Source organism: Macrobrachium nipponense, chromosome 5 (assembly GCF_015104395.2).
Source record: "Macrobrachium nipponense isolate FS-2020 chromosome 5, ASM1510439v2, whole genome shotgun sequence".
Lineage (NCBI taxonomy): Eukaryota > Metazoa > Arthropoda > Malacostraca > Decapoda > Palaemonidae > Macrobrachium > Macrobrachium nipponense.
In genome coordinates, this window is record NC_061107.1 from 111372721 (window position 1) to 111396271 (window position 23551).

The 23551-nt window shown below is 43.8% G+C and overlaps 2 protein-coding genes across 8 annotated transcripts in view; one reads left to right on the forward strand and one right to left on the reverse strand.

Moving 5' to 3' along the window:
* The window catches only part of LOC135215597 (DNA-directed RNA polymerases I and III subunit RPAC1-like), a gene marked incomplete in the record, with an annotated part of 203489 nt that extends 191987 nt beyond the window's left edge, over positions 1–11502 (reverse strand). The window contains 1 exon segment of the mRNA XM_064250488.1: positions 11089–11502. Within this exon segment, the coding sequence (XP_064106558.1) occupies positions 11089–11133 (45 nt within the window).
* The window catches only part of LOC135215595 (transient receptor potential cation channel trpm-like), a 655531-nt gene that overhangs the window by 221861 nt on the left and 410119 nt on the right, over positions 1–23551 (forward strand). For 2 of the 7 annotated variants that reach the window (XM_064250479.1, XM_064250480.1), the window contains exon 1: positions 14081–14217. In XM_064250479.1, the coding sequence (XP_064106549.1) occupies positions 14215–14217 (3 nt within the window). In that variant the 5' untranslated portion in view covers positions 14081–14214. Of the gene's footprint in view, positions 1–13083; positions 13349–14080; positions 14218–23551 lie in introns of those variants that run through there. The other 5 variants (XM_064250472.1, XM_064250483.1, XM_064250481.1 and 2 more) reach the window with 5 other exon arrangements.

Below are 23551 nucleotides of genomic sequence, written 5' to 3' on the forward strand. Positions count from 1 at the left end.
TTAGATGGAAGTCGAACTCGTTATGGGTCCAAGTGACTTTGATGAAGACAGAAGGGCTCTTCTGGAGGCGTCCACGATGCTCCCCGAAATCACCCTGAGCAGAGGCTGGTAGTTTAACACCTACGTCCTCTCCTGTCTCATACCACATGCCTCCTTTACCGCAGAGTCTTGATGGCGGTAAAGCCAAAGAGGACTTTCCTGACGCTTTTCCATCGTTCTCCATTCCAACTTCCATGGACTTTCCGGAACGCGCTCCGTGGAAAAGCGACTTCTTCATTTTAACGAACCCCGATGCCTTCGATGCTTTAAAAGAAGAAAATTGAGAAGGGGGAGTATGAGGGGCTTCCGGTTGGAAAGTTTCTCCAAACTCCGACTGCAGAAGACGCATCAAAAATGACAATTTGTCGAAAATTGCATTTTCCTAACTCCATACAAACTGAGGTCCTTTAACAATAGGAAGTAGCTAGCGGCAGCTGGGCAACGGTCGTAAGCTTCGAACAAGGGAGAACGGTAGTTAACTGCTTGTCCGACAGTCGCGCGGCAGGTAAACAAATCACTTTTGCTTTTGGCCCATGCAAAATACGCAGACGTGAGGGGGGCGGCATGAGGAGGGTACTATAATGTTAAAGGGACCTCCAGGTTTGTATAGTTAGGAAAAATGCAATTTTCGACAAATTGTCATTTGTTCCGATACGTAATACAAACCATCGGTCCTTAACAATAGGAAGACTCACTTCTTGGTGGGAGGAATCTGAGTCTTTTGATGAACAGACTGGTGTTCGTCCATCCCTGGAATGCCTCCCTGGTCGTAAGAGCGAGGGAGGGATCCAAGCCTCTGTCCAATTGATCGGGGTGTGCACCGCAGGAATCAATGGTCAGACCTCTGGGCCGAGTACTAAGAGAGAGACAAGCGTATCTCTTCGTACCAGCAAGCAAGACTTGTTCCTGTTTGCAAGAGGCAACATAAAGTATGGGTTGTCTCAAGCTGGCATCCACTTCCTCCCCTTGTTGGAGGAAGTGGTGGATATACGCTCCGCTATCCCTAGTGAAAGGGATAGGATGGTGCTCTGTTGAGTAGCTCACCTGCATCTTGTCCTTATCCAGCAGGGTGACGACCGTGTCCCTCTAACCACAGGTAGAGGGGGAGAAGAAAAAGATGGAAGAGGAGCCAGTCACACTCTCATTCACCATCCCATTCTTACTGGTCACACCAGGACTCGATGCTGTTCAGCTGCGAGGGTTCTGGGTTCGCTACACAACGTGTTGAGCAGCCACCACGGGTCCCAAGGAAAAAGATCCAAGGACCTGTGGGCAATATCCCGAAGTAGAAGGAAGGGCAGTGGGTCGGTTGGACCAGACCCCTGCCTTCAGTACCTGCGCCAAGGAGAAGTTCTTGTGGACAAGGCAGCATCTCCTTCGCATCGAAGGCGGTGAAGTCCATTAGGGAGGGGATTGTGAAACGACTCGAACCAATCGTCAGGGACCGAAGGGTTCTGAGTCTTCGCTACGAAGTTCGTACGAAATCGAGCGTCACGGATCCCCATCCCCTGGGTGCCTGACTTCGCAGGAGAAGTCATGCAGTTCCTCAGAGGAAAAGAAGGAAATAGTCGCATGACCTATCCCTCTTCTCATTACTTCGGTGATGTCCAGTACCCATACTGGTCTGTCCGTTAGCAACGAAGTCTCTCGCATCCTCCTATCCCCATGCAGCGAAGTTCTCGGTAGTGGATAGGACACCGACACTCCATGGTGGGTGTCAATGGTATGGGTACTGTGACAAGCTATTAAAACGAAGTAATGGTTGCTGTGTAACAACCGAACTAAGTCAACAGCGTAATTCGTAACTGACTCGGGCGCTCTGACAGCTGCCGACTGACTGCGTTCGGTAGGAGGCAAGTTGTCAAAGCATCCGAGTAAGTCACGGTGACCTTCGCCTTTTAAAGGGTTTATGCCGAGAGAGACCAAACAAATGATGTATTTGTTTGTCACCAATGCCGGACAGCGAGGTGATGATTCTCTTAAGGCATGTACCCAACAGGCGAAAGTCAATTGCCTTCTAGAGACCGAGGTCCCTGAAGGGTAAAACATCTCATGTTTGTTGAATCTCAGCTAAGGAGAAACAACACTATGTACCGTTGAAGACGAAGGTAGATATTGAATGCAACCTACGTCTTCACATATGAATCGAGAGAAGGATCTCAAGATTCATAACCTGTGCTTACAAATGACTGAAAACGCTAACGCTATTTCATTGCTGTCCGGTGAGAAGTCGTAGTTGCAATGAAAGCGGGGCGTTCTTCGGTAATGAAAACACAGGTGAAAGCCGCCTGAAGAACTGCTTCTCATGGGCTGAACATTTGGAGGTAGAGCTGTCAGGTCGGAGAGTAGGCGATGTCTTCTGACACATCTTGTAATTCGGGTTGAACAATGAACAATTGTACACCTACGAATACGAGATATTTTGAAGACAAACTCAGATGTCTGCAAAATCATTCGCATTATCGCAGTGCGATGCAGCGGGGGAGACTTGTACAGACTTCTGTTACCGTGCGGTAAACAGAAAGATGAAGAGTCCAAGAGATATCTCTGTTGAAAATTCTCGCAATGTCGAAGGCGATGGAATCTAGCGTCACCGCAGTAGATGGTCCTTCATTATTGCGAGAATCCCCGTTAATCAGAGACCTAAGTCCATGATTGTTAGGCAGAGATACGGTTCGGTAGTCAATCAAGCAGGGGAGAGAGAGAAATACCTGACCGTGAATCTCGGAGGCCCAGCTGATACTGAGCTGCTATGAGGCAGTTCAATACGCAGTGGTTGAGCCTGCTGACTCGTCATCCTGAGTTGCCAGGTAATCCATTATTCCACGAAGGAATGCGTTCGGCTAGAACTACCGAGCATAAAAGATATGCTCGGGCAATTATATTTAGGCGAAACGAATTTCGGTAAATATAAAAGTTGAAATGGTGTTGTCGTGACAAAACCCAATAAGTATATAAAATTGAAACTGAAAACTCCTGGGAGGTTGCAGGCAACCCCGAGTTGCAGTTCAATTAGAATACTTCTCGTCTAAGTCGCAATCCGTAGAATAACTAGGATATGCGCCTACCCCTCGGACAATTCAACTGCTTAGCAGAATCATGTCGCGAGGTTAATATACGTAGTATATTTGTAGGATTCTGAAACAACGATCTCATCATAAATTCTTTCCTTCAAGAAAACAAAATAAGGATTGGAGATCGACCACCTTCGTTCTCTATTAAAGAGAGTGAAGGAGAAGTCTTCCTCGAAGGAAAGCTTCAATGGTGAACAGAATACTAAGACGATAGTTCAAGCCAAACTGGATATCCCGTCGATCTCCTCTATTCCAGGTTGGTCGCCTACTGTGAGATAGTTTCTTTCAGCAGCAGTCTTCTTCACAATGCTAGAAATTCCAGGAATTCGAGCATAGGCGAGGTTCCCGATTATCGTGTAACATATCGGGGATTCTCGTCTCGCTCACTTTGGACCGTGGTCTCGCGTAAGTGTTTGAAGATCGTAAAAAACTCGAACACTCTGAATGCGCTAGAAATTCCGTAGAATTCTAAGCAGTCTGCGAAACCCCCACCGAATTCGTTAAACGATATCGGCTGGTGGTCCTCTCGATTCCCGTAGAAATCGAGAATGGAGCAGGATTCCTCCTCAACGACCGGGGCTTACGTCAGGTAGGACCCGAAGGTCCCCCCCCGGTAGCGCAGTCCCGAACGTGGGATCCTACAAAGAAATCTCTGTTAGGATCCTTCCCCTTTCCCTCGTAGCCGTAAGGAGAGAGGGTGAATGGGGAAGGAATTGTATACTCGCTCGCCTTCCCAGTGGAACTAGCAGTTGGAGAAGAGTAGGAGCAGCCATCGCCGGCCTCTCAGAGTCTGGGAAAACGTATCGTCAGGAGAAAACGTTTTCCCGCGGAGGGTTACGAACTCTCACTGTAGGTAAGGGTCTGCCGCCACTGTGAACGTCGTCTGGGTGGGGCTGATCGACACCTGACAGGAGAGAGCCGAACCGTCCTCCGACTCATTCCAGTCCTCGTCGAGGTCGAAACCTCTCAGGAGGACCGAAGGAGTATTTAAATACGGTGTCCGAAGACACGTAGAAAACGCCGCTGTCGCAGTAGAGGAGGTGGAAGTAGCTTGATCGACCGGCCAGAACTGAGAGAGCCTTCCTGTCCGGAGACGAGAGACACTGGTTCGAGACAGAATCGGCAAGCTCCGATCGCGGCAGACCCACCGTCGGTTTGGGTTCCCTCTCGGGCCCCAAAACGACTCGAGCAGAGACGTGGGCTCTGCTGGTGGGAGCGGCAATCCTTCCGCAGGGTCATTATGCTGACGAATCAGCTTAATGACTTCTGCAAATTCCTCTGTATCTCGGGAGTAACCGCGTCTTGCGGAGTAGGACCGTCCAGTCCCTCCAACAAGAATAGATCCCTAGATACTCCTCCTTCAGAAGGAGGAAGAGCGGCAGACCCCTGACGGTCGCCTCCAGCTAATTGCGCGTATGTCCTGGTCGGTCCTAGAACCGTGCCTGGTCCATACGGCGCCATAGCGGGGTCGCGAGCGGCGCACCTCTCGCGATCACTCATAGGTACCTCGCTCCTCCCGGCGTAGCCCGAGGAGGTTGAAGGTACAGGAGAGCAGACCTGACGCTCCCCCCCTAGCGTCGCTGGCAGGACCAGCGTGCTTGGAGGGCTGCTGCCGATCGTCAACCCGCGGTGGCGATCGAGCAGCATGCCTAGCCACTTGCCGCTCGCCTGAGGCGAGAGGCTTGGCTGAGAACGTCGACGCTGATCTCTAGCGTCAGGCGAGCTGTTGCTGGTTACCGTCTCCGCCCCCGGTCCCGATGGGAGCGGCGTCAGGTGACCTGCTAGGCTCGCTGTCACGGTGAGACCGGCGGGCGTCCTCTCGGCGCGTCGAGCCGCTGGTACCAGCCGTGGCTGGTACCGACGGCCGCGGGGACCCCTTCCTCGCCTCAACCCGTTATGGGAGAGGCCGACTTGACGCTCCCCCTCGCTCGCTGGCAGGACCAGCGTGCGTGGAGGGCTGCTGCTGATCGTCAACCCGCGGTGACGGTCGAGCAGCAGGCCTAGCCTTACCGCTCGCCTGGGGCGATTGGCTCGGCTGAGAACGTCGAGACCGATCTCTAGCGTCAGGCGAGCTGCCGCTGGTCACCGTCTCCTCCCCGTCCCCATCGGGTAGCGGCGGACGGGTGACCTGCTAGGCTCTGTGTCGCGTCGAGACCGGCCAGCGTCCTCTCGCAGTGTCAAGTCGCTGGTACCAGCCGTGGCTGGTACCGGCGGCCACGGGGACTCCTTCCTCGCCTCAACCCGTGGCTGATCAGCGACCGTCACGTTAGCCCGAGCAGCCAGTTGATCGCTGCGAGAGCGTCCACTGGCCTGGCGAGAGTTGTGTGCACGACTCTCGCCAGTCTTCTGCTCCGCGCCGCTGTCTTGACGGCGAGCGAGCTCGGGCGTCAAAACTTTGGCTGGACGGTCTTCTTGGAAGAGCGTCCACTCGGTGCTTCTCCGCGAACGAGAAAGCCGGCCGAGACGGAACCTGGTTTAGCGGCAGACCCGCTAGCACCAGGTGAGGACGCACCAGCCGAGGCTGGTGCCCTCTGGTCCCCGTCGACTTCTTCTTTGCAGAAGAAGCGACGGACCCCGTTCCCGAAGGAACAGGAGGACCAGCAGAAGAGCTCCCCAGCTCGCCTGAGCGAGCCGGGCCCTTAGAAGATCCCGAAGGAGTCTTCTTAGGGGGGAAGGAGGCAACCTTCTTCTTCTTCGGCTGTTTGGCCTTAGAAGTCGAAGGGGAAGGAGAGGCAGCGGACGACGAGAAGACGCGACGAAGACGACGACGACACCTTCTTCTACTTCTTCGCCAGGCTCCGCAGGACAGACGTTCAGTCTTCCATCCAGGAGGGAGCCGGGGCAGTTGCCGAAGCAACAGGGCCCGACTGCACCTGTCCGGAAAGACCTGAGACTGTGACAGCATCACCAACAGCAGGAACAACAGGAACAGGTCCAGGAACAGCAGGAACATCTGAAAGTGAATGAGCAGCAGGCACCTGATCTGAAAGGGAATGAGCGGCTGGGCGGGACAGCAACAGGTACGGCAGGCACGGCCATGGTACCATAGGGAGGAGACAGGCGTCCTGTCGGCAGCTACCGTCATCCTCGGCACTGGCGGCATGTCCAGGGGTGGTTACTCTTTGGGCAGCGGCAGTCCGGGGTCGGCAATACAAAGAACCCAGGTGGCGGTGGCACCGTCCTGATTGGCACGGCAGGAATTGGTTCTGGATTGCAGCGTGGGTGTTACCGACATGACATGTGGTGTGTACACAGGTGCGGTGACATCTCATATGCTGGTGTCGAGATTGTGGTTGTTAGTATGGTTACCGTATCATGAGTGACCACTGCCGACCCCGCCAACCGCTGAATCAACCCCTGCAGTCCCAGCGACTCCCACACCTGTTCCAGGTCGTCCTCGCTGATGGCAAACCTGCGGAAGCAACAGTCGGGCGCCTCTGACGAATGCATATACGTTACACAGGGCTCGTTGCGGGAGCACTCTCGCCCCCGACAACGAGTACAAACCTCGTGAGAATCTACATCTACATCCAAGGTCGTCTCCCACGGATGTAGCACCTGCGGTAACATAGATAGATTAGTAAGAGGGGTTCCCTCACGCACGGGGGGAAGACATGCCCCACCCCGAACGCAAGGAAGACCCCAAATACAAAATACAATGAAGAAGCTGAGCGGGGGGCAGGAAGGAAGACGAAGAATCGGCTACCAAGGGAGTCGCGGGAGAGCTTTCCGACGACTTCCTGGCAGACCTTCGCTTCCCCCGAAACGCACAGCAGTGAAAAGTAATATGAAAATGAAACAGAATACTGCCCTTGCGATTCACTTCATAGAACTTAAAGGAGAAAAGATCAATTCCCGGGTAAGAACGGAAACTTGATCTAATAATATGATGCTATCATAAAATATATGAAAATGAAACAGAATACTGCACTTGCGATTCATTTCACATAAAATCGTAAGGATCAATTCCCGGGTAAGAACGAAAATTGATCCAGATTAAATTTCATGCAATCAATAAATGAAAATGAAAAGAATATTGCAATTGCGAATCCACTTTCATTGCATTCTATTATACAAAATTAAAAGTTCGTGCCGAGCGCATCACACTCTCGGTAACGAACGCACAGGGCAAAAATATAATGAAAAAAGTACTTACATTTTTCAATTACACCCTTCGCCCAAATACATGACTCGGCGCGAGCGCGCCCGCCCTCGGCACCGAGACATAATTCAAGGGTTCATAATTAAGTAATGAAAATGAAAACAGTGTACTTACAGTTTCATTTTCAAGTCAAACAAACCATTAGTAGAAAACACAATATAAACAAAGCATACGACGATGAAGCGGGCAGAGAGCGATGACGAACACGTCCTTCACACCCGCGGCCGAAAGCAAAAGTGATTTGTTTACTCCCATCGGACAAGCAGTTAACTACCGTTCTCCCCTGTTCGAAGCTTACGACCGTTCCAGCTGCCGCTAGCTACTCCTATTGTTAAAGGACCGATGTTTTGTATTAAGTATCGGAACAACTTTATAGTCCGATGAGACAGGAACTGGCTGCTGCTCTTCCTCTGCTTCGACTAAATTATCGCTAACTCCTTCCTCAGAAACTGGAGAAGTAGGAGGAAACTCTGAAGAAAAATGACTAACAGGTAGGGTTCCTTCTTCCACCTGAACTTGCGTTGGTGAGGAAACTGGCGTCCACCAGCGCGCGCTTGGCGTCCGATCCACACGTTTGGCGCCGACAGGGTGCGCGCTCGACATCTACTAAAACACGCCTGGCAATCCACTGGCGCACACTGAGCGTCCACTAGTGCACGCTTGGCGTCCGCTGGCGCGCGCCGAGCGGCATCCAGCGCGCGGCTGCCGTCCACTGATGCACGTTTATCAACAACAGGTGTGCATTTGGCGGCAACGGAAGCGCGCTCCACTTGCACAGAAGCGCGCTCAGCGTCCACCGCTCGCTTGCGAACATTCGAAGACTTGCGAGCGGGAGATATCTCATCCTGAGAGCGAGAAACGAACTTCTCACCTCCTCTAGAGAGCTGCTGGGGAGCAGAACGAACTCTAGAGGGAGACTCGAATGAAGAGAGAGCGAGCGAGGAGAAAGAGAAGGTCTTGACTTCTTCACAGGAAGCTTCTCATCCTTTCTACGACGCGGAAGAGACTCTCTAGAAGCCAGAGCGTCCTGAAGTTGCTGCTGCAGTGACTGAATCATCCTCTTGGTTGGCGAATCTTCCTGCTCCGGGGAGGGACTGATCCTTTGAGTAGGAGAGCGGCGAGGGGGACGCCTCCCTCCTCCTCCCAGGTAACGGCCTCCTCCCTAGCTCTAGAGCGACTGTATCGCTCGCACGAACTACACGAATCCAAGTCCGAAGACTCTCTACGCCTTTTCTGCGGCGGAAAAGCAGCGAACGCACTGTCAGAGAAGATCGCAAATTCGGAGAACTAGGACGTGAAGCGTCAAACAACACGCGCCGTCCTTTTCAGCGGACGGGAAGCACCGTGAGAACTCCACCCTTTACGTGGGGATGAAGCCTCCGATTACGAAAAACACTCCTTGAGGAGACGTGCACGCGCACGCTCCCTGGCAGTCTGGGGTGGGGATTTTCATCAGTAACTGCCGAAGGCACGCCAGATCGGTGGGGTTCCTTGTAACCCTCCTTCGGCTTTCGACATGCTCCCTCCCCAGGTCCTGGGAGCTCAAGCAGAGGTCCAGGCCTAGAGGCGAAACGATGCCGATCTGACGCACCCTCCACTACACAAGGGGTATCACTGCACTTCTGCACATCACTTTTGCTCTCAAGAGCCAACACTTTCGATTCTAAATTACGAATCGACTCCAAAATTAAGGACAAAGTATTACTCTCTACTGACACTGCTTCAGGGCCCGGAGGCAACACTACAGGGTTAGGAGCATTAACAGAAGGAGGGTTAACAGGAGAAACATTAATTTCTTGCACACCTGAAACACTCCTGGAGGAAGACCTCCTTAACCTATCCTTTTCAAGTTTCCTAAGATAGGTATCATACGCCTTCCACTCAGAATCTGTTAATCTTTCGCACTCCTTGCAACGGCTTTCATACACACATTCATGCTCCCTGCAACTCTTACATACCGTATGTGGGTCTACTGAAGCTTTCAGTAGCCTACCTCTACAATCAGTCCTAGAGCAAAATCTAGCGCTAGCTGTACTAGACCCTGACATATTATCCAAGAGAAATCCAAACCAAAATCAAATCAATCCACTAATAACGTGTGCCTAGCCACCGATCCAAGTCAATTAATCCAAAAAAGACCCAAAAGGGATACTCAAGTAGCAAAAAGTTTCCAAATCCAGACAGAGGTGCTGTAAACAGATGTTCACAACACCGGTGACAGAAAAATTAAGAATAGAAAATGGGAATGGTTCCTGATACCCGCCTCCCAGCGGCGGGAATGGGTACTAACCACCTGACTCCCACTACGTGTGTCGTAAGTTTTAAATTCTGTCGGTCGTCGGAAATTATCAGCTATATATATATCTGACAGGTAAGTTGCATGAACAAACCACCGATTACAAGGTAAAAATTAATTCAGTTCAAACCATGACCCCGGGAATAAAAAGTTTCATACTTTCACTAATATAGGCAACAAAATATTTTATTGTGCTGATTACAACTGCAATCTTGAGTAAGATCCATAAACGTTACATATATACGCTAACATTGTTCAAATGAGTGCTGGGAAAGATGGTGGATTGTCTGTGGTTAGACCGGCCAGCCACACGATTGCTGCCATATTGGATTTCAAAACTGCCTTGAAAACATATTTTACGAAGAGCTCACATACTTATTTTAGTTCATATGGGGCTTTCATAAATCACATTATGTTGATGAAACTTCAATCTTTTGAATGGTATGCTTAAAGTTGTAATTTTATTCTTGTCTCACCAATTAAATATCGAGGGAATAAGGCCTGGCCAGAGCGATGAAGATGGATCGTCCGCGGTTGTTTACTCTAGTAATAGGGTAAATGACTGAACGGCAACATAGTGGCCACCTTCCTGAAAAAGTACTTGACAGCGACATAGCGGCCACCTTCCCGAAAAAGTACTAGAACTTTGAAGTCTAGTGAGTGTTTTCTCCTAAATTACGAAACCGCCTAGGTACTAACTAATACTACTGAAGGCCTAATTCAAGCGCTTTTCCGAAGCGCCTCAGTGGCGTGGTTGGTATGGTGTTGATGTCCTACCTCGGTGGTCGTGAGTTAGATTCTCAGCCATTCCATTGATGAGTGAGAGATGTGTATTTCTGGTGATAGCTAGAAGTTCACTCTCGGTGTGGTTCAGAAGTCACGTAAAGCCGTTGGACCTCTGGTTCCATGCAACGTAAACACACCATACAAACAAACAAACAAACAAGCACTTTTCCCGGAAATGGCCGTGTTACGAGAGGGGTGGCCGCTGCGTTACCTTTTGGTTGTTGACTCTAGCATAAAGGAGCTGCGCATGTTTACCTTATTTTTGCTTATCCTGACCTAGGCTTCCCTTAACCTAACCTATCCTAGAGAAGTAGGCTAGGTAGGCTATGCCCATTCGCCCCTACCGAACCCCATTACAGTGACACAGTGCATAACAGAACGTGTCCAGAACTAGGCTAGGTAGTAATCTGGACTAGCTTATTACCTAGGGTAAAAAACCGCATGGTACAGGGGTGGACCATGTACGATCAATGTGTACAACCCCGAAAAAAGTACATTAGCCTAGCTATAACGCGTCCTGACATCGGAGATGGGCATCAGACGCGACTTCTTGTTGGTGAGAAACGGAGCTAAAGACCTCTACTCCGGTGTCAGGACGCGTTATAATGTGCTTTTCTTGGGGTTGTACACATTGATCGTACATGGTCCACCCCTGTACCATGTGGTTTTTTACCCTAGTAGCCTAGGTACTGCAAGTCAGACCCAGGTAGACAATAGGCTAGGCTACTTACTTTTGTTAGCTGAAACTCTCCAACTACAAGACGGGTTGAATCCATTCTCTTGTTTTTCTCTCAAACGTGACAATGGGCAGGACAAGTCCAAACTAAGGTAATACACTGATTTCGGATTGTCTCAATCACCAGATTCGATGTGTGTTAGCTTGTAGCTCAGAATCTTAGGGACACAATACTAGTATGGTACACTAATAGAATTTCCGAGAAGTACTATTATACTTCTCACGGATTAGTAGTAGGTAGCCTAATTAACAAATCTCTGACGTTCTTCAACACTCGCTATTTCTATGACTTTACGTTTACAAGGTATCCTAGCTATAATGGTGGTGTGCACCAATCTACCACATGTGACGAACTTCGCGACACAATACCACGGTGTTTACATTGGTCTGAATCATCATTGTTACCAACTAAGAAATAAATTGTGCTAAAGAATAATGAAATATCGTCGAGCACATTTGATAAACGTAGTGTGTTTTGTGAGTGAGCGTATGTACGTACATGTGATTTATAGGAAAATATGATAGCCTTTAATTTTGTTGGATAGCGAACTAAGTGGGCCATAAGAATTCGAAGTGCTTATTGTTCGCCTTTAAACATCTGTATGATACCTGTGTAAGGACAACGCTTATTCATAATTTTCTCTGTACATAATTCATCATTCGCGTTGTTCTTACTTCCCCCTGAGAGCACAACAACTAATATCACGCACCGAGGGCGCCTCCGACGTCCAGCTCGCTTCCGCGAGTGACTACCCGAAGTACAAAGAAGTCAGCCAACAATCATACCTAATTATTGTCTTAGGGGGGGAGTAGGGGGGGTTTATTGTAAGGACAACGCTTATTCATAATTTTCTCTGTACATAATTGTCATCATTCGCGTTGTTCTTACTTCCCCCTGAGAGAGCATTCAGCGGGCTTTCCGTTAGTGTATAAAGCTTGTATAACCACATATTGTGTACTTTATATTTTGTATTTTATGTCTCTCAAGAAACACAAATCGGGTCTCGCCGACCCACTTTTACTCTCTCGCGGGTCGGTGACCACATTTCCGTCCGCATGCTGTATATTTATATTTCCCTTGACTGTAATAAAAATTATTACGGGCTGCTCTGTGAGCAATAGCCTCCGTTTTGCTGGCAGCAAGGCCAGCTTAATCTTAAACAACAACAATAAAAATCAGTACACTTCTACCTGCCTCTTTGTCCACCTCTCACACCTGATCCATATCAAGAACACCCATGAGAATGTAAACTACGTGCTAAGTACTAAAATTGATCAGAGATAATATTTCTGTGCGTGCATTTTACAAGTTTACCTTAGCCGAGGCTCACTCAAAGTAATATATGTGGAAAACAAGTTAATGCTGATTGCTTAGGACTTCATTTCTGGTTTGCCAGAATTCGTCAAAGTTTGTTTTAAAAAATGGCAAAATTATAAGTGATTATATATATATATATATATATATATATATATATATATATATATATATATATATATAATATATAATATATATAATGTGTGTGTGATTAGGATTGAATACTAAGCTAGCCTACCGCTGCTATAATATAGTTATATTATAGTGTAATTGAAGGTAAATCTTTATTATGGGAAATCCTTTACTGATGGTTTTATAAATCATGACTTGGCCGATTCGAAAGCAATCGCAACATGGACAAAGTAAGGATAAATTTTCAATAACACCCCACGGGTTAACTTATGAAATCCACTGTCGTCCATCTGTCACAAATTTCCGAATTTCCAAACTTTCATTAACAATTCCGTATTTACTTTAATGGTGTTTGGAAATGAAAATGGAATTCCACAGTTGCAATAAAACTGGCTAATGTAACAGCCAGGACCCCATGAAACCTTTCGTTTTCTTGCACTTACTTGAGATATTTTGGTAGTACTTTTGTTTTGTCTTAGTCCTTTGAGGAGTAGCCCTTGCATCGTTCTCTTTATAGTTGTGTGATTGAATGCCCTATTGCAGGAATGGCTTTAGAGGAGAAAATCAGAAATCGCCGACCCACGCATTGTATTCCTGATATTTTACCAAAGCTATAGAACAGCTGTCATGAGGAGGCCTCTTAATTTTGATGTGGGTTACGACCCTCTACTGGAACTCTAATGTCCCACGAAAGCGCAAAAAAGCAAAATGTCGGAGTAAAATATATGGAAGCAGGCCCGCTGTTTACTATTCATATGGCTACTTCGTTTTTTCACGTATTTCTTTATTTGTTCGAGGTTTTCATACGGTGAGTTAAAAACATTTTTCATTTTTTATTTACCATTTTTTTATAGTTGAAGTTTCTTTTTTACATGTAATATTCTTAAGTAAATGGGTATGCATTTCACTCCTTCAAGTAATTTAATATTTTTGCAACTGTTTTATGTTAAACAATATCTTGTAATTTACCAACAGTCAACATATTTGTTTAGCACTTGGAACGGAATTGACGATGACGAGATATTCATCAACTTAAGACAAACTACAGAATAATTATATATTTGACCTTTTACAGATCAGCCAAAAGGTATGTCTTCAAATTCTCAGATAAGGTTATTCGTAGTTGATAGCGTCATGGTTTAGATACTGATCGCTACGTTTTTTCTTTTTCTTTCAGTTCTTTTTTTCGCTGCCGAACTATTACTATGTTATTATTGCTAATGGAAACTGAGGTTATCACTGTTAAAATCGAGCAACTGCAACATCTTCAATGCCATTATTTGTTATTCGAGAAAACTTGGTTACGTCCACAGCAGTATAGACATGGAAACCGTACACAGAGGTATCCTCGTGCTGCTTTCCTCGGTTAATATAAAGACTTTGTATAATTTCAGTATAATGAATACATATGAATATATATTTTGCCACTCGCTTTGGTTTGATGTATTCATAAATACTTTCGTGGCGTGATTGCCAGGTTACATTCGCTACCTTTGCACATCTGAGAGCGGAATGTCCGCATCTGGCAACACTGCAGACAGCACAATTCTGCCAGTTTCGGTATAATAACGGAGGGTGAAGGTGACGTCTGCCCTTCTCTTGTAGTTGGCTTGACTTTTAACTTGTGTTGACTGTACATTACTCAGAGTTTGGTTGCTCTTGGCAGATCATGGAATGGTGAGTAAATAGTTATAATTTTTGTAAGAACGAAAACCGCCTAAAAGTCAGTGGATAAGAAATGTATCGATAAGTTGCTTTTTATCACAATCGCTTTAACTGCAGGTCAACAAAATCTGTATAGCTTACTGCAGTCTATGCTGGGACTATATTGACACAGGAGATTATCGCTTTGCTTATAACGTTATAAGAGTGATTCTCATGCAATGATGTATTGCTGGCATCAAGTTAAACGGTAGCCTTCATAATAATTAATATTTCCCAATGATATAGGTAGTAACTGTTTTATGAAATTATTATAGCTTGCCATGACATGTTTAACACGTTACAAAATACTCATTACCAGAGTAGGCGTGTTTGTTTATTGTTTTTTGAGAGAATGCATATTAACGATAGTCAGCAGAGGCCTGTCATTCAAATACGTTTGCAATCGATCCATGGTTAAGCTGCATTGTACTGAGGTGGGAAAACAGAGAATAGGGAATGCCATAGCTTTATTGTTTTTAAAATAATTTTTTTTTTAGGTGCAAGATGTAATGACTATTTGATAATTCTTAGGTATAATATACACTTAATAAACTACGTTTGGATGGTGATTGTCTAACAGGCGATGTTGCTATCAAATTCACACAAAGGCTTTTAATGTAAAATACCCATTTATGACCATTGCAACTTCGAATTGAGACAGATGTCATAGGGCTTTATATTAAGCCCTTTACTGTAAATGCGAGTGTAAGGGAAAGCATTCCATTTTATCGTGGACGAAATTGTCAAAACAATTTATTCAGACTGCCAATGCTAGTAGCTCGCTTGTGTTTTGGTACTAGGAAATTGCATTTATTCATATAGAACTTGTGTTCTTTTTCCCTCGATGATAAGTCATATAACTCTTAACAAGCTATCAGTAGCTACAGTGCTCTTTTCATTTGTATAAGTTGTAGGGGAACTAGTGAAGTGACCCCTATGTACTCATGCTTAGTTTTCTTGTGGCAAACCCTGTACCACAAACATTATATTTGTTATTTGTACTTTTTGTTACGGGATTATTTTACTTGTAACGGAATAGTAAAATGGTAATTCACAAAAAAGTATTTTACACAATTTTTAATGGACAATGTACAATGTCCGTGATTTCGGCTGTGATTTCGTGTTATACATATACACATCACATCACTACGTTGTTTATTACTAGCGTTGCGGTATCTTGCCTTCAGAAGGGTTCCGGTCGGTTAAACAGTCTTACCTTTAATGCGGTTATATAGTCTTACCTTTAATGCGGTTAAATAGTCTTACCTTTAATGACTTATCGCGTTTTATGTATTATTTAGTATACAGTTGTTTCTTTTGCAGTGTTTTCCGCTCAGACATTGACGTGACAAGTTCCTTTCTGAAAGATTTAAAGATTGTTGATAGTGGCAAACAATCAGTCGTGTAGATATTAATGATAGAAGTTGAAGTAGTATGAAAGGGGAGAAATACCGGTAGGCCCAAATATCCATAGGATATAATATGGCACTCTCGGACAGTGAGTCTTTTCTTTATGACAACAGCCATTAATTTACACGTAGACCCTTAGTGACCCCTGGGCCGAAATCACCGTGATTCATAAATATAGAGAATAACTATTCTGGCTGACACGTTGCTGAGTACTGATTCATCTAGTAAGATTGCCTTTCTTAGAGTATCAAATTAATTCATAGCCCATATCTTTCCGGATTTCATCAATAAAGTTTATCCTTTTTTATGTGACACGATTATGCCAGATATAGTGTCAATGTCATTACCAGTTCATCAGTAGGAAAGCTGGTAAGTGGCAGTTCCTTAGTGACGAGGAGCATGCTCAAGTTTAGAGCCTCGGAAGCCTAGTAATCACGGAAGGTCAGGTAGGGACTTGTATATTATAGTAACCTCGGGTATATTGCCTTTTTTTTTTTTTTTTTTTTTTTTTTTTTTTTTTTTTACCAAAACTCCATCTGAGGAAGGCAGGATGAGGTTTTATTTGAACCAGACTCAGATAATCACCAAAGTGTTCGAAAGAACGGAGACATAGGAAAAGAATTGCCAATGTAACTGTAATCTTTTGCACTGTTTAATGAAAAAAAAAAAAAATTAGGAATTCGTGTTTTCAGAGGACCCTTATTCGATCTCGTTTGACTACAAACTGAGCCAGAAACTGACGTTGACCGTCGCTGATACATTCTCATTAATTTACACCGTTTATGTAATTACGTGGTCTCAGACTTACAGGGAGTTACGAAGTGGTGTGCTGATAAATTTCCAGTAACCGAACAGATTTGACGATACTTGTATATTGTTTGACAGTCTGCAGAATATCCGAAGCCTATAGCGATGGGTTGTATTTTCACCTTTGAATTTGGAGTATTCCTATCTGGCGTCACATGCTTATCATGTGGTCCACGTCTTGTATATTAATTTGTTTACTTTGTTTGGTTTTATGTACCACTTACAATTTTCGGTTACTTGAGAGTAAGACTACAAACTACCTACTTTGTTATTGTTGTTGTTGTTGGGAGGGGGGGGGGGGTAGGAAAGCCTAAAAAAGGTCTGAAAAAGGTGTTTGGCGTTGATTTGAAGATATAGGAATTTTAGGATATGATATTTATGATTTGTTTATTAGAATAAAAATGTAAAAAGTAATTTGCATTTTTAAAATTCTCGTTGGTGAAACAACAGGCTTTTTGACCATAGATTTTTAGCACGTTTTAATTTATTTGAGGGACATACTGAATTTAAAGGCTGTATTTTTGTTCAATTATTTGTGATTCCTTGTATAACAGAATATATTACCGTGTTTAATTTGTGCCCTTTTCATTTGATTCATGATGTTATTATGAGTAGTAGTACTAATTATGAGTGTTAATTACGAAGACCACTTCATCTTTAGTTAGGAATATAATGTTTGCAATTTATGCATCAGGGGAAAATCTTGAGTAAAGGACAGTAAGTCGAAAGGCCTAGCACTACTCCGTTGTTTCAGTTTCCTTCGTGGCATTTACCTTTATACACACACACACACACACACATGCACAAAGGCCTTTCCACTTGCCGTCCTTTACTTAGTAGATTGATTGATAAGAAGTTTACAAAAAAGCTTGTATAATTGACAGATTGGGATTATGTATAAAAGAACAAATGTATCTAGAATCCAACACATTTGAAGAATTAGAGTAACTACCAAAACAAGGGTAAATGTACAAGAGGTTTTACAAAAGATTAAGCCCAACAACTAGGAAGCAGGTAAGGTTCAATTAAAGATTGTACAGGGAAAGAGACCAACCACCAAAAAATGACAATGGAAAGAATAAGATTATTTTTTCCACAGTCATTTTTTGGTGGTCAGTCTCTTTCCTTACATAATCTTATAATTGATCCTTCCCTGCTTCTGAGCTGTTGGTCTTAATCATTTGTAAAACCTCTTAAATGTTTACCTTTGTTTTGGTAGGTACTCGAATTCTGCAACTGTTGGATTCCAGGTACTTCTTATGTAAACTTTACTTTTATATTATTATCAGTCTGCTAAGTAAAGGACAGCAAGTCAAAAGGCTTAGCTCCATGCCATTGTTCCATTTTCCTTCGTGGCTTTTGCCTTTATTTATATATTCATCACTTTCAATTTTTTGTGTGATTCAGTTTTATATGCACAAACACACACACCTGTATTAGCGAGAGGTGTACACTATGCTGCAAGGGGCAGGAGGGCAGTTGAAAGGCGCCCTGTTTGAATGTGGGTGCCAGTCTTGAAATGCTCCTTCCTCCTAAGGACTTCTCTTCGGATGTTTCATTAACCTCGTGCAAATCAGTGTTGCAGTACTTATGAACATCATCACCATTAATAAATAATGTGGCCGGAAGGGAATAAAAACCATAAAATTTCCAAGAAATTGATAAAATGATAAAAATAGATTGGTGATCTATTAAATATTTTCAAGAAAACCAGATTCCTCCATGAAATCCAAAATACCTCTTCGAGATCCCAGGAAAAACAATAATTACCCTCTTCACCATTGGACTCTTACAAGAAATTATTTCCCATGTTCCCAAGCTTGGGGCACTGAGCTGACGCAAAGTAATAGTACACAGAATGTTGGCATTAATACGAAATACACTTTCCCCTGAGTGAAGTCTTGGCATGGGAAAATTCTGATACAAGCTAAGTGATGCAGAGTACAATACAAATATAAGAAATATTTTATTCATCTGGAAAACAGATATAGAGTAATGAAGATCATTCTATTAAAGAGAAATCAAGCTGCAATGATTTTCTTATCAGGTCTTGCAAGGAATCCTGCCTTCCTCTTCTGGAGAAGAAACTCTCCTTCAAGGGTGCCCTCAAAGAACTGGCCTCCCTAAGGAACCTTTGTCCCACACCAGGTCTGCATTCCCGCTTTGGCTGGCTACCTGCCTTCCTCTGAGGAAGCAGCCTCTGGGTCGGACCCTTCCCTTCCAGGCTCCCTTTAAGAGAATGGTGATCCTTGAGAGCTTTTGGGCCTCATCCTTCAAGTTCTTGGACCCTCTCCAGGCCTACTTCCCCAGCCTGGCAGGAAATCTGCATTCCTCTGAGGAAGTATTCTCTGGGTCAGACCCATCCCTTAAAGGCTGTCCTCAAGAGACATGCGAGACATGGGGGGGCTTTTGGGCCTCATCCTTGAAGTTTTTGGGCCTTCTCCAAGCCCGTTTCCCATGCCTGGCAGGATACCTGCCTTTCTCTGAGGAAGCAGCCTCTGGGTTGGACCTTTCCTTTCAAGGCTGTCCTAAAGAAACCAGTGATCCTTGGGGTCATTTGGACCTTATCCTTGAAGTTCTTGGGCCCTCTCCAGGCCCACTTCCCCAGCCTGGCAGGATACCTACCTTCCTCCGAGGAAGCAGTGTCTGGGTCGAACCCTTCCCTTCAAGGCTGCCCTCAAGAGACCGGTGAGCCTCGGTGGATTTTGGGCCTCATCCTTGAAGTTCTTGGCCCTCTCCAGACCCGCTTCCCCAACCTGGCAGGATACCTGCCTTCCTCCGAGGAGGCAGTCTCTGGGTCGGACCCTTCCCTTCAAGGATGCCTCAAGAGACTGGTATGTCTGAGTTATGGCGCTATACAGCTTGTGCGATCGGTGTTTCTCTCGTCTTTCCAGGAGCAGGACCGACGGAAGGATTCTGAAATGTCTTCACAGGAAAAGCACGAAGATATTTCGGTATCAGGCGACAATGATCCTCGCAGCTGATATGAAATTTTCTTGAAAGCTTTCTTGCCACGAAAATGTCTATATATTTTTAAAAATGTAAGAAATAAATTTAGCGAAAAACATCTTCATTGTATATATATATATATATATATATATCTATCCTATATATATATATATATATATAGTATATATATATATATATACTATATATATATATATATATATATATATATATATATAACTATATCTATATATATATAATATATATATATACTTATGGGTGGGGGATGAATGTTGAATGATTCATTCAATGTTTGCAGATAATAATATGCTAATTGGTGGTAGTGAATGGTTAAAGAATGGAAATAGGTTATTTGTATAAATATTCAAGAGTTAATGTAGCGAATGAAGGTAGGGTGAGGAAAGAGAAGAATCATAGAATAGGTGAAGCAAGAAAGGTTACAGGGTGGGTAAAAAAATTGGAAGGAGATTGTAATTGTCTGGAAGCCTAGATAATAGTGTATGAAGTTAGTGACGAACCAATCCGCCATTATTGAGTAGATGCAAAATATGTATGATTTTAGGATGTCATAAGAATGGTTAGGGGAGAGAAATGTTGAGATACATAGAGGTGGTACGAAGGTTAGCTGTCACGAAAGGATGGACCAAAGTATGACGAAGTGGTTCGGTCATGTGAAAAGAATGGACGACTGTGTTTTAGTAAAAGGGCGTATATTCAGAAGTGTTCGGTGGAAGGGGGAGAGGATGACCTAGAAAAAATAGGATAGATTGAGAGGAAGAGATTTTGAAAAGGAAGGACCTAATTGTTTATATATAGGAACCGTGATTGTGTATGCAAGATTGGGTGAATGGAGGAGTGTGTGTGTGTGTAGGGGCTACGGTGCGTTGGTGATGAACCAAAGTGTTTTCAACTAACTGTATTGCAGGACATACTGAAGCTTTTGAAATATTCCTAATGTTGTTGTATACTGTATTTTTATGTTAGTCCCACCGATCATGTCCTGTGTAGTAGAGCCTTTTCCAATGGCTGTGTTGACAAAACCAAATTGTGTTTATACCATGACTTCCGGGGAGGAAGGATTGTTTGCAGAACGTAAAACTTAATTTAGATATCCTTATATTCGGGCTGCATGAATTTTCTTCTTGTTCCGCGAAGGTAAAGCGACAGGCGTTACTTGAATATCTTGTTTGCAGCATAGGCTGGTGTATTGTGTTTGGGGATCATGTTAAGATTAGCGAACCCACTATTTTTCAAAACAATGTTAGACCACTTTGATTTGTATATTTATATATATTATATATACATATTGTATATGGACTATATGTAATATATATAAATTACAAAACAAAATGGTATAATATTATCTTGAAAATAGTGGGTTCTCTAATCTTGACATGATCCTTGTCCATTTGATATTTTTGTTTATTTGATATTACTGATAATCAGAAATGCTGTTTTGTTGTTGACGTTTTCGTCGCCTGAGGATGGTACACTTTGAAATATTAAACACAACTGTAAGGGCTCTCTCTCTCTATCTCTAACGTGACGTCGAATGACGTAATTCTATCGTGTACCATGTCAGGGTCTAGCTCCTTATTGATTCGTAAGAGTGCATAGCTATCCTTGACAGCCGTCTAGGAAAACTGTGAGTGCCGAGTGGAGTTTGTTTCAGCACTCACAAAAAGCTTTTGGGTTTCCTTGCCTTTTAATTCGTTTTTGACCTTTTACTAGTTTACCCTGTTTGAGGGTCTATTTCCCATTGGTCTGATTTTACTTACGGGTTATTTGGTAGTATCTCAGTCGTTCTGTTTATTATTGTAATGGTTCTTCTCTAAGATTTTACTTAACTGTCTTTAAAGAATTTTGCCAACTCTCTCTCTCTCTCTCTCTCTCTCTCTCTCTCTCTCTCTCTCGCTCTCTCTCTCTCTCTCTCTCTCTCTCTCTCTCTAATGATTCCACTGTCTTAACAGTTGCCCGTTTCACTATAGCTTTGTTTTCGTCACTATTTTATTGAAACAGTTCATATATTCATTATTGTCATCTTAGCCGTGGAGTTCTCCAGTTATAGGTATATATTTTGATCAGTGCTGTCTACCTTTTCGGAATATAATAATAATGATAACCCTGGTTTCCTTGCCATCTCATGCAAGTTATTGCCAACTCTTCCTGCCAAGATGTTTGGAGACAGCGGGAGCGGCAGAGCTTGTGCCGCACGAGCCGTGTACCAGGCGGTTATTTCAATTTCCGTCAGGGAGGAAAGCCGAAGGATGTGCCGGGTAATTTAGAGCCAGATAAACACCATTCTCACGGGTCATTTTGTCCCCCAGCACTCGCCGTTCGCCAGGTTTTCATCGAAAAAGGAATAAATTTACTTTAATTAAACTTGCGTGATTTTGCCTTAAAGTATCGAAGTTCCCGTTTGTACTCGTACGTTGATCGGTAGAAGACATCGAAACTTAAGTAGCCGTGCAATAATGGACGATATTTTATGTTACTCCGATTACTATGGTTATTCTGTTGCAGCGCCTGAGAACTTAGGATTTAATGTTTCTACGTATATTAGATATTACTCGTAAGACTGTGTCTAATAGGATATATTTTATAGAGTTACCAGATATTTCTCCCTCCATTGCTAAAATATTTCTCTCGATACTAGGGGAAAGATGTTTGATGTGCGCCATGGCGTCCCCGAATCTTTTCATGTTTGGAAAAAAAGTTTGCTGGAAATTTTTTCTCTCTTTGATTGCCTGGTATTTACAGAAAGTAAATATCAATAATAAATAGCCTTTGGGTAGACAGTGTTATATTATATTGATTATATGATGAGGATTTAGAGTAATAGAACATAATATAAATACAGTTGATCATCCATGTGGAAAATTTATTGTTGTTAAGTTTCAGTTAACAAATTATACAATAAAATTACCAAGACAAATTCAATATAGGTATTCAATGTAGGTCAGAAGTTTGTATCAGAAGTTAATTTTGTATTATTTGGTGTGTTATATATTTCTTATACGAATATGAACGTTTGACTCTAGAAGTTCAGTCAAATCTATACGTTTTCCGGTTCGCTTATGATCTCTGAAATTTACCAGTTTAGTTGATTGTGCCTTTCAACCCAAGAGACGACAATGACTAGTTTGGAAAAACCCTGAGTAAGACCATCGCCGTTGTCGAAAAATATTTGGTTTTTGGAGCTTTCTAGTTCCTCAACCCCTACATAGTACGCAGTAGATATATATTCATTTTATCAACGATTCAGCATCCGTTTCGCACTCTGTTGAAGCAACTGGTTTTAGAGGTCTTTCGTTTTGTTTACTATGTAACTGAAACTGCCTTCCTGGGGTTCTGTGAATGTTGATGCTTAAAAGTTTGAGAGGGGTGCAGTTCAATTTTGAATAATTCTGCTCTGCTCTTGTGCAATTTTCTATATTTAACGGAATGGCTGAAGAGGCTGTATCAAATGGAAGTAAATAACTTCAGTGAACAAGGGATGGATGGTGATATTCGTTAGGTTTAGTTTCAGGCATCGATGGTATTGATTAGTTTCTGTTTAAATATCTAAAATAAAAGCGAAGGGGATTACCTTTAGAAGAAAGTAATAGCAAGACGGAGCCTAATCACGGGAAAGATTATGCAACGAAAATAAAGAGTACTGATGCTGCTTATGGTTCCCATGCAAATGGTGGGTTTTTACCAGAGGTTGAATTGTATCTCGGAATAATCATAATTAACAGACATGAGATTCAGGAAAGAATTAAGGAAGAATATGGAGTAGGTTAGATTTGATTCGCTCGCCGTATTACATCAGGGCGTTACAAAACCAGCTGTAGGAGTAGACGTTAATCTCATTTGTGGACTTTTGAGTTGGATATTATTCATAGGCCCCTATGCAGAAAAATACGGCAGTCACTTGCCTATTTAGAAAGATATGGCCTTTATGTGTGGATGCACCCATGGTCTCGGAATATACTTAGACCATGGATGCACCCGGCAGCATATCACAAGGCAGCAGGAACGAAAGGGAAGCTTGGATGGTGGCAATGTGCAGGAAAGTTGATAATGATAACTTGTTTCTTGTGAAACTCCCGGAGGGGGTTAGTGCCGTCAGTGCACCTCA